Genomic DNA, 12015 nt, shown 5'->3' on the forward strand with positions numbered 1-12015 from the left:
ACCCCACGGAGCCCTGTACCCAGCCCCGCCCCCTCTCCCCCTGATTGGCTGACAGGCTTTGATTGACACGCCGCTGCTTAGTCTCAGCCAATCAGGAGGAGTGTCTGGGACAGCTAAAGCACGCGTGGACATTGCTGCAGAGAGAAGGACCTCAGGTAAGTAATTAGGGGGGTGCTGCTGGGGAGGCTGCCACTCACAGAAGGTTTTTTATCTTAATGCATAGAAATGCATTAGGATTAAAAACTTTCTGCCTTTACAACTCCTTTAATGCTTTTAGATCCTTCTTATAACAACTATTTTGTCTCATTCCGTGTCACCACTGGAGAGATTTCTTATGACATCACCCCAATGAGGACACAGTCAGCAAACACAAAATAACAATAATAAAAGGACAGAGCTTCTGGAAGTTGGGCTTTACCTACTCTGGACAACATCATTCCAAGTAGAGTTCCTGCCTACCTACTGCATCATACATATGTCATGGTAATCCGATGTGTTACACCAGGCATATTATGGCAAATGGGTGGGGCTTAGTAGAAATGGGTGGAGTTTCATGTCGAAGGTGATGAGCTTGGCTACTGGCTTGGCTACTGTAGTGAAAAAGTGCAGGGTGACCCTCTGTAGTGAGTGGAAGTGCTGGTTGGAAGACCTGACACTTTCATGAAACTGCCTCTAATTTTTTCCAGTTTTAAAAAATTAGCCCCTGTGTATTCCAGTTAGGAGGTTAAAGTGTGATACTCTATAAGCGCAGAGTCTCCCATCAGGTCTCATTGTCTGTTTCCAGTTGCAGAAAGCAGCACTCAGCTTGGGTCCAGCTCAGCGACCGTCTCCCTACAACTCCAATTTAAAATGTCCCAGGTCAGGAAGAGAAGCCTCGAGCTCTTGGCTGCCGGAGACTGAGGCACAGTTCTGAGTAATCTTTGCCCCCAGTGTTGCTCCAAGTTGCTGGATTTGAGACAGCACCTCCTGGTGGTGACATTGTCTTTGCCTCATTTGTTCTTGTTCCCAACGATTCTGCCTGTCAATCAGAGATTGCATGACTTGTGTCAGTCTGTGGATCTCCCCTCTTATAGAGTCCAGCTGTTCTGTACCCACTTCTGTCCTAGGTGGGGGGAAGGAAGCTGTCTGTGTGGTGGCATCCGTCACCTGAAGAATAGAAATATCCACAATGGTTAACCACTTGAGGAGCAGATCTGCATTATTTTTTTGCTAGAAAATTACTCCCCAAATATATATTTTTTTAGCAGAGGTCCTAGAGAATAAAATAGTGGGTGTTGCATTTTTTTTTTTTATGTCAGACGGTATTTGCCCAGCGTTTTAATGCATAAAAACACAATATAAACACATATGAGGTCACACTTAACCCCTTCAGCGCCTCCTAGTGCTTAACTCCTAAACTGCAATTGTCATTTTCACAGTAAACAATGCATTTTAAATGCATTTTTTGCTGTGAAAATGACAATGGTCCCAAAAATGTGTCAAAATTGTCCGATGTGTCCGCCATAATGTCGCAGTCACGAAAAAAATCGCTGATCGCCGCCATTAGTAGTAAAAAAAAAAAATATATATATATATATATATATAAATGCAATAAAACTATCCCCTATTTTGTAAACTCTATAAATTTTGTGCAAACCAATCGATAAACGCTTATTGCGATTTGTTTTATTTATTATAGCAAAAAGTAAAAAATATTGCATTTTTTTCAAAATTGTCGCTCTATTTTTGTTTATAGCGCAAAAACTAACCGCAGAGGTGATCAAATACCACCAAAAGAAAGCTCTATTTGTGGGAACAAAAGTACGCCAATTTTGTTTGGGAGCCATGTCGCACGACCGCACAATTGTCAGTTAAAGCGACGCAGTGCCGAATCGCAAAAAGGGGCCAGGTCCTTTACCTGCATTTTGGTCCGGGTCTTAAGTGGTTAAAATTACAGGTCTAGCACTAGAATTATTGCTCTCACTACCGTGTTTCCCCGAAAATAAGCCTGGGTCTTATATTAATTATGCCAACAAAAGACACAGTAGGGCTTATTTTCGGAGTAGGTCTTACCATGTAATGTGCTGTCTTCTCTCCCCCTCTCCCTCCCTGCTTGTCAGGAATCCCCAGTGTGAACTGAGTTTAAATTTTTGGGGAAACAGGGTATATACATTTGCGGCGATACCTTGCATGTATGGTGCGAACACCATTTACATTATGCGTGTGCAACCTATTTATTTTAATAATTTTTATTTTTTCACTGTCCCTTTAACCACTTAACCTCCAGAAGATTTACCCCCCTTCATGAGCAGGCCATTTCTCTACGATACAGCACTGTAATAATTTAACTGACAATCGCACAGTCTTGCGATGTCGTACCTAGATAAATTGTATGTCCTTTTTATAGGAGCTTTCTTTTGGTGGTATTTTATTACCTCTGCGTTTTATATGTTTTGTGTTATAAACATAAAAAGGCCGATAATTTTGAATAAAAAAAATATATATATATATTTTTAGTTTCTGCTATAAAACCTATTCATTATATATATATATATATTTTTTTTTTATTGAATTTCTTCATAATGTATTCTGCTATATATTGTTGGTCAAAAAATTACAATAAGCATATATTGATAGGTTTGCGCAAAAGTTAAAGCGTCTACAAACTATGGTATTTTTCTTTTTTTTTTTTTACTACTACCCGAAAATGGTCGGATCACGTATATACACGCATGATCCAGCACAGAGGTGCCGGCCGGTAGCAGTAAAGCTACTAGAGGGTGGACCTTAAGTGGTTATTTTTTTTATCACAAGAAATGTAAACATGCCTCGTGATAGAAATAAGGCATGATCTCTTTATTGAGATTCATCTCATGCTTTCCAAAAAAAAACACATCTCCCCTAACTGGAAGTGACGTAACGACATTGCTTCTGCCCTCCTAGATCACTGAGATGGCCGGGGACCTTCCGGTCTCCGTTCAGCTCTATGATAACCTGGCAGCACCACAGGATCAGATACCAGGCTCCCCAATTGCACAGAGAGTCCGGAGAGGATCACCTGTAAAAGCAATCCAACAGCTAATCAGCCACTAGGATATCTTTCAGATGAAAGAGCATCATCCGCTGAAAAAAAATAATATATATATATACAATTTGTACTGGACCTGCTGACCACATGGTATAGAGACAGTGTTCTGTACCTGAGGATTAGGTGGAGCCACTGGTCTCACAGCTTGCTGGTTGGTGGCTGATGCAGCAAGTGGATAATTTCCTCCATGAATTAAGAGCTGAAGGCCATTTTGGAAGATGACCTGATGAAAACAACCATCAAAATAGCAAATATCACAAGCTGAGTCACATCACATTTCGCCATTTAAGACAGAGGGACTGACAGCACAACACAATGTATACCTTCTTCTGTAAGTTGATGGCTCTGTCCACGATCTTCTTGGTGACAAGCAGCGCTGGGTTCTTAAGTGCGGGCAAAGGTGTCCTGGCTCTTCCATTCAGAGGATGGTGAGGTGCTGGTTGGGCAGGGTTGAGTCTGGGTCCATTTACAATGGGATTCTGGGCTGGACGGACAGGACAGGGTTCTAATACAGGGAAGAAGAGAAGTGAAAGGCTGGACAAATATCAGGCCATTGTCAAACTTCTAACATTGTTGATCCTTCATTTTTAACAGAAACTATAATGGTTTTGCATCAATTTTATTTCTATGTGTATCTCTAGCCAGGCCTGAACTGGGACAAACCATAGGCCCGGGCATTTTAGACTGAGCAGGCAGTTTCTCCAGGGACCGAAGGGGATTGGCAGAACAGTTGGTGAAGGGATAATCATGGAGTCGATCCTCCGCAATGTAAAGGGGCACTGTGATATATAGGGGACTGCACTGTAATGATTAGTGCCCCTAGCGATCACAGCCCCCCCATCACAGTGCCCCTTGCAGTCATGCCCCCCCCCTCTAATCACACTGTCCCCTTTTACTCTCTGCCCCCCCTGCACAGTTCTACCATCGGCAGGGGCAGGATTCAGCCTGTGTGTCCTTTCCAGGGTCTCCCCCGCCAACGATGTCATCCTATCAGTAGGGCAGGGGGCAGAAGGACCTGCAGATCTGGATCATATTAACAAGCGGGTGAGTATACGCTTGTTAGTATGAAAAGACTCCCTCTCTCTGTAAGGATCTCCAGCTCCTCCTGCCCCCTGGCGGGCAGGAGGCGGGCAGGAGAGGAGACACAGGCATGGCAGCTTAATGGAGGTGAGCGGCGACCGAGGTCTGCTTTAGCCCTGTCTGGATATGGTCACTGCTTGCCCCCCACTATACAACCTGGTCATCAAAAGGCCGCACTTGTTAGGACATGCGGTCCCAGCCCAACCAGGCTGTACCTTGAATAGAATAGGACAGCCTTTTTCAACCTGTTTAATAAAGAAGGAACCCTTGACATAACTTTAATTTCTCAAGGAACCCCTGCCAATTAGTACAATTTCTACAGCTCACAGGACGTTAACAGGGTGGTCAGTGGGAAGAATGCTCCTTACATTTGTAGTCAGTGGGAAGAATCCCCTCCTTATATTTGTAGTCAGTGGGAGGAATCCCCTCCTTACATTTGTAGTCAGTGGGAAGAATGCTCCTTACATTTGTAGTCAGTGGGAAGAATCCCCTCCTTATATTTGTAGTCAGTGGGAAGAATCCCCTCCTTATATTTGTAGTCAGTGGGAAGAATCCCCTCCTTATATTTGTAGTCAGTGGGAAGAATCCCCTCCTTATATTTGTAGTCAGTAGAAGAATCCCCTTTTACATTCAAGTGTTGTATTCTCAAACGAAAATTGCGTCTGCGTAGCGTAAATAGGATGGCGTAAGCCCGCCTAATTCAAATGTGGTAGATGTGGGCGTGTGTTATGTAAATTTTATGTGACCCCACATAAATGACGCTTTTTACGAACGGCGCATGCGCCGTCAGTGAAAATATCCCAGTGCGCATGCTCCAAATTAACCCGCAAGAAGCCAATGCTTTTGACGTGAACGTAAATGACGCCCAGCCCTATTCGCAAACGACGTAAAATTTCCAAAATTCGACGCAGGAACGACGTCCATACTTAACATTGGTACGCCGCATGTACGCCTCATATAGCAGGGGTAACTTTACGCCGGGAAAAGCCTTACGTAAACGGCGTATCTGTACTGCGTCGGCCGGGCGTACGTTCGTGAATTTGCGTATCTAGCTGATTTACATATTTCTAGGCGTAAATCAGCGTACACGCCCCTATCGGCCAGCGTAAATATGCAGCCTAAGATACGACGGTGTAAGAGACTTACGCCGGTCGGATCTTAGGGAAATCTATGCGTAACTGATTCTACGAATCAGGCGCATAGATACGACCCCGCCATTTAAAGTTACGACAGCGTATCCGGAGATACGCCGTCGTAACTCGTCTCTGAATCTGGGCCAATGATTTTAACTTGAAAAGAGCTGTCAGAAAAAGGTTTGGTGTTTAAGTGGTTAAACATTCCTAATTTACATACAGAAGTTTTTTCCTTTGATGTAAAAGTCAATGTGATACAATGTTTAGACTTAACTTTCCACTGATAAAAAATGTGTTCAAAACTTGGCAGGCTGCCCAGACTAACAAAATTTCACATTGGCCCAGATTCAAGAAGCACTTGCACCCGCGCAACCCTAGGTTACGCAGCGCAAGTGTTTACTTGCTCCGGTGTAACGAGTGCTCCTGATTCAGGAACCTCGTTACACCGACTGCAGGCTAAAATCTGCGCGGCATAAGGCTCTTATGCCTTGCAGATTTTAGGCTGCATTCTTGTGGGGGCCGCTAGGGGGCGCTCCCATTGTGTATCAGCGTGTAGTATGCAAATTGCATACTACCACTGATTCACAATCTTGTGCGGGCCCCGCGCAAGCCAGGTACGGAGTTTCCGTACGGCTACTTTTAGCGCAAGGCTGCCCCTTCTAATAGTAGGGGCAGCCAATGCTAAAGTATAGCCGGCCTTCCCGCGCCGTGAAATTTGAATTTCACGGCGTTTGCGTAAGTGATTTGTGAATGGCGCTGGACGCCATTCACGTTCACTTAGAAGCAAATGACGTCCTTGCGACGTCATTTGCCGCAATGCACATCGGGAAAGTTTCCCGACGGAGCATGCGCTGTACGCTCGGCGCGGGAGCGCGCCTAATTTAAATGATTCCCGCCCCCGGCGGGATCATTTAACTTGCGCGCGCTTACGCCGGGCAAATTTGCCGGCGCGCCCTCGCAATTCACGGAGCTACTGCTCCGTGAATCGAGGGCAGCGCAAAATATTTGCGGGGGCGCAGGGCAAAATCGTTGCCCTGCTCCCCCGCAAATATCGCGCAATTCTACTTGAATCTGGGCCATTGTTCTCTAATTAGACAACTAGGACTAAAAAAGCCTTTTTTCTCCACAGGGACTTACGTGTCTCCTGCACAGTCTGTCCTTGGCGGATACTTCTGGAAGTGCTGATTGGTGGAGCAAGTGACTGGTTTACACTGGAGAGAGACGTCACGCTCACAATCTTGATCTCGGTTTCTTGGCTCTCTTCCTTCACATCACTTGCGGTCTTTCCCTCCTTGGTCACCTGATTGCCTCCCTCCTTTTTCTGCCCGCTGCTTTCCTGTAGTAAACTGCAGAGCTGAGCCTGTTCCCAGCCCTGTGCTTTTGTAGCTGGGTTCTGAGAAGAGGCGCTGGATGACTTTTCCGGTTCAATCTTCTTTCGCTTCAAGTAGAGGTAGATGGCTTGTGGTGTCACCTTGATATTGTCCAACTCCAGGACCTTCTTGATCTTTCGAAAACTGAGACCGGCTTTCCTCAGTACGACTATCCTGTGCTTTGCGTGGTCATCCAGCCGACCCATCCCTCTAGGAAGTTAGGATTCTGTGTGCTGCTTTAAAGGAGTAAAGGAAGAGAACATGTATACTGTACTAAGGCAAATAAATAGGTATGAGCCCTGGTTCACACTGGGTACGATTTGGAACGATTTGAGATGCGATTTGACATGTCAAATCGCATCTCAAATCTCCTGCAATTGTCGGCAATGGCACTGTCCTAATCAGTGCGACGCCGCATCTACGATTTCAAAAATTAGTTCCTGTACTACTTTTTGAGATTTCGGGCCGCGATTTACATTAAATTGCGGCCGAAATCTCGGCAAAATTGCAGCCGCAAAATCGCGGTAAAATCGCGCATTTTACCGCGATTTTTAATTCGCAGCAGTGTGAACCTAGGCTGTAGAAAGACAAAAACAATGGGGTTGATTTTCTAAAACTGCAGAGTGTAAAATCTGGATCAGCCGTACATGGAAACCAATCAGCTTCTAACTTCAGTTTGTTCAATTAACCACTTAAGGACCGCCTCCTGCACATATACGTCGGCAGAATGGCACGGCTGGGCACAAGCACGTACAGGTACGTCCTCTTTAAGTGCCCAGCCGTGGGTCGCGGGGGCTCGCGCCCGCGACCCGGTCCGAAGCTCCATGACCCGATCGCCGCTGGAGTCCCGCGATCGGTTCCCGGAGCTGAAGAACGGGGAGAGCTGTGTGTAAACACGGCTTCCCCATTCTTCACTGTGGCGCCGTCATTGATGGTGTGTTCCCTTTTATAGGGAAACACAATCAATGACGTCACACCTACAGCCACACCCCCCTACTGTTAGAAACACAAATGAGGTCACACTTAACCCCTTCAGCGCCCCCTTGTGGTTAACTCCCAAACTGCAATTGTCATTTTCAAAGTAAACAAGGCATTTTTATAGCATTTTTTGCTGTGAAAATGACAATGGTCCCAAAAATGTGTCAAAATTGTCCAAAGTGTCCGCCATAATGTCGCAGTCACGAAAAAAATTGATGATCGCCGCCATTAGTAGTAAAAAAAAAAAATTATTAATAAAAATGCAATAAAACTATCCCCTATTTTGTAAACGCTATAAATTTTGCGCAAACCAATCGATAAGCGCTTATTGCGATTTTTTTTTACCAAAAATATGTAGACGAATACGTATCGGCCTAAACTGAGGAAAAACTTTTTTTTTATATATATTTTTGGGGGATATTTATTATAGCAAAAAATATAGATTTTTTTTCAAAATTGACGCTCTATTTTTGTTTATAGCGCAAAAAATAAAAATCGCAGAGGTGATCAAATACCACCAAAATAAAGCTCTATTTGTGGGGGAAAAAGGACGCCAATTTTGTTTGGGAGCCACGTCGCACGACCGCGCAATTGTCAGTTAAAGCGACGCAGTGCCGAATCGCAAAAACTGGCCAGGTCCTTTAGCTGCCTAAAGGTCCGGGTCTAAAGTGGTTAAGCTTTGACAAAAAAAAATGGAAGCCAATTGGTTTCTATGCAGAGCTACAGCAGATTTTACACTCCAGTTTTAGGAAATAAACCCCAATAGCTTAGTGGTTAGCACTTCAGCCTTAGAGCACTTTGGTCCTCAGTTTGAATCCCAACCAGGCCACATACATGGAGTTTGCATGTTCTCTATCCTATGCTTGTTTCCCCATCCTATCCAATGAACAAAGGGCACGCCCATGCCGTGACCATCAGCTCCCGTGCGTATGTACGGGAGTGACGTCACGTGACTCCGGCCAGTAACAGAGTCGGAGTCCACGGCCCCTGGAAGAAAGAGGGGGGGAAGATAGCCACGGCCACCAGCAAGGACATCGCAGGCTTTGTTTGCAGGTAAGTGCAAAATAAAGATGCATACTAGCCCATTATGCTTTTATTTTGCAGGGAACAAAGAGGAAGTAAAACCCATAAGGCCTTTAACTAGTGAGTGCATTTTTACTACCTTTTATTCTTTTTAATAAATCTCGTAGATGGAGGAGCCCTCTTGTGTTTGATTTACAAGTCCTAAGAGACTTCCTGTTGCTTTCTGTCCTGACATTTGCCCATTCAGGGCTAAGTAATTGCTTTGCTTTAAAAGCCCACCCCCAGTAGCTTCCTCTCCCCCAGCTTTATTCAGTGCTGGGAGCTTTAGGAAATGATGGGAATTTACGTGTATGGAGAATCATGTGACAGCTTGTGGCTTACATAGAAGTTTCCTTCACTCCCCGGTGGGGTGGTGAAGTATGTGTGCTGCTGGGGAGCGCTATGGGTGACACTGAATCTGTTGCTCTGCCCTGCACAGCATGGCTCTGTGTGTCATTCCAAACGCAGATCCATTCACAGGGATTTCTGAATGGAGCACTAGAAGTCACATTTTCTGCCAGGGCAAAGGGAGTCACAGATGACAAAAGAGGTGGCTAAGTCACACCCATGCGATTCGACTGCTGTCTGAATTCACAGTTTACACTGCGATCTGATCTGGGGGTGCCATTAACCACTTACGGACCACCCTACGTCCTTATATGGCAGCTGTTTGAAGAGGAATATCGTTGTTATGGCAGAAGCTAGCTACCATGACCCTGGTATCCTCTTCTTCAGTGGGCGGTCCGCTTTCAGATAAAAGTGGTCTCTGCGGCGGATTCGCCGCAAGATCACTTTTATCTGCGGCGAGAAAATGCCCCCCTCCTGCAGTGCTCCGGTGCCCTCTGCCGCTTACCGGAGCCGTCGGCTGCTGCAGATGCGATCGTGTCCGCTCGCTCCTGTGTGTGGTATGGAGATGAGTGAGGGGAAGATGGTCTCCACCATCTCCATATCATTGCAGGGCGGAAGCGACGTCAAGACATCACTTCTGCCCATAGCTCTTAAAGCAGGGGTGCCCAACCAGTGGCCCGGGGGCCACATGTGGCCCGCGGAGCCCTCTGATGTGGCCCGCGACCTCTTGCTCTGGGATGACGGGTTGGCACACCCAGATTGAAAATTGCCTACCCGCAATGCCAGAGCATCAGTGTTGTGAATGAAGCCAGCGGTAGAGGAAGCAAGCGGCTGCAGAGCTGCATAAGCTGCATAAGCCGTTGTTTCCCATATAGTGCCGACTCCTGTGATAGGTAGAGTGAGATCAAATGCACTCCGCCTGGCGGACAGCCGGCGATACCTGAATGAAAGACTGTTGTGGCCCGTGACTGGTTACTAAGTCGCTTAAGTGGCCCTTGCTCCCCAAAAGGTTGGGCACCTCTGTCTTAAAGGGACATTTTTTGGGGGGGGGGGGGGGTTTTCAAACTACATATTTTTTTTTTTATTGCATTTTTGTCTTTTTGACCCCCAGATATCACACAATTTTTTTTTTAAAAGAACAGTGTAAAAAAAATAAAAAGGTAAAAAAAAATTGAAAAAAAACAACTTCTGTGTGAGGAGAGGAGAGCCGATCGCCTAGCAACCGACTCTCTATTTACATCACATGATGGCTGTGATTGGACACAGCCGTCATGTGATCAGGAGGGCCAATCACAGAGCCCTCCTGCCGATCGGAGATGCACAGTATCCGGGTGACACAAGCGCATTGGGATCGCGCTGCTGCGCAGGCGCGCGATCCCCCTCCTTCTGAGGCACGTTCCTGAAGTCCACTCAGAAGGAGGAAGCGCCTAACCGGTCGTATATGTGCAGCGGCCGGGTGGGAAGTAGTTAAAGTATAACTTTTTGTAAATGTTGGATAGAGTGGAAGGGGATTAGAACCCCTGTCAGTTGTTATTGCTGTCTGTGTCCCCTTCAGGGAGATTCACCCTCTCTGTTTGGCCTGTTTACCATTATCAGTGAAAGAAAATCCCAAATGTAGGGTTGTCACCAGAACAGGAATAGAGGGGAAATCTTCCAATGGGGACACTAGATCTAGTGACTTTGGAGGAATTTCCTCTTACTTCCTGTTTTGGCTATGGGACAGGAAGTGAAGGCAAATATGCCGAATGGGACACAGATAAACCAAAATAAACATTGACAGAGAATGTAACCCTCCCTTACTGTATCTTAAATGAAGGAAAAAAGTTTTGGGCCAGATTCTCATAGAATCGGCGTTGGCGTAGTGTAAGCCATTTACACTACGTCGCCGCAAATTAATGGAGCAAGTGCCGTATTCTCCACGCACTTGCTCCGTAATTTGCGGCGGCGTAGTGTAAATGGCCCGGCGTAAGGCCGCGTAATTCAAAGGGGGCGGCTTGTATTTAAATTAAGCGCGCCCCCGCGCCGATCGAACTGCGCATGCGCCGGGCGGAAAAATAGCCCAGTGCGCATGCTCCAGCTGACGACGGAAAACGTCAATGACGCCGACGTGAGCGTCATTGACGTAAAGTCGTATTCGCGGACGGCTTAGGAAAACGACGGAAAAAGACGACGCTGACCGGACGCCATACTTAACATGGCATACGACGGACCTACGTAAACTTACCCCTCATATAGCAGGGGTAAGTTTACGCTTACGTAAACGTCGTAAATTCACTGCGTCGTCCGCGCGTACGTTCGGGAATTCGCGTAAATAGCTCATTTGCATAGACGACGGGGAAAACGACGTCGGCGACACCTAGCGGCGGGGAAAAAAATGTCATCTAAGATCTGACAGCGTAAGAGCCTTACGCCTGTCAGATCTAATGGATATCTATGCGTAACTGATTCTAAGAATCAGTCGCATAGATACGCCGGGCCAGATTAGGACTTACGACGGCGCAAATGGCGTTGCGCCGTCGTAAGGCCTTTGAGAATCTGGCCCTTTGTCTTTAGTTCTACAAAACAATAACGTATTTATTTTTATAATGTAAATCCTTACAACTGATCCTGGATCATCTAGTGCAGATTGTGTGTAAACCCCACCCCCCACCAGGGACCCCTCAATGATGTTGATGACAATGTGAACTCAGGGACATTTAAAGGGACATTCCACTTTAATTTAAAGGGACAGAGAAATCTTTATACTATGGGACTGATTTATCAAACATATTCCTATGCTCCCCAGTAATCACAGGCACATTTCCATATGAACGCCCCATAACGATCGCCCATACCTGTGTGATCCCGGCTGTCCTGCCCCCCGCAGCCATGAATCTGTCTTTGTTTTGTTTACAGAGGAACAAGGAACCAGCGGAGACTTCTGGGAGAAACTTTCCCAGTGGGCGGGGCCCTCGCAGCCCTTTAACCCTTCCCCATA

General features: G+C 46.2%; 1 protein-coding gene across 2 annotated transcripts; it reads right to left on the reverse strand.

Annotated features, from left to right (window-relative positions):
- Window positions 1-239: 239 nt before the first annotated feature.
- Window positions 240-11981, reverse strand: LOC120943372. 2 transcript variants are annotated; one of them, XM_040356628.1, is made up of 5 exons: window positions 11873-11981; window positions 6418-6886; window positions 3391-3572; window positions 3180-3290; window positions 240-1146 (listed from the first exon to the last, which is right to left on the reverse strand). In XM_040356628.1, the coding sequence occupies exons 2-5, from the start codon at window positions 6854-6856 to the stop codon at window positions 832-834; spliced, it is 1047 nt and encodes a 348-aa protein (XP_040212562.1). In that variant the 5' UTR covers window positions 6857-6886; window positions 11873-11981; the 3' UTR covers window positions 240-831. The 2 variants fall into 2 exon arrangements, with proteins under 2 accessions (XP_040212562.1, XP_040212563.1); XM_040356629.1 differs by having other exon boundaries at window positions 6418-6883; window positions 11873-11980.
- Between the last annotated feature and the right edge of the window lie 34 nt (window positions 11982-12015).

This window comes from Rana temporaria, chromosome 6 (assembly GCF_905171775.1).
Source record: "Rana temporaria chromosome 6, aRanTem1.1, whole genome shotgun sequence".
Taxonomy (NCBI): domain Eukaryota; kingdom Metazoa; phylum Chordata; class Amphibia; order Anura; family Ranidae; genus Rana; species Rana temporaria.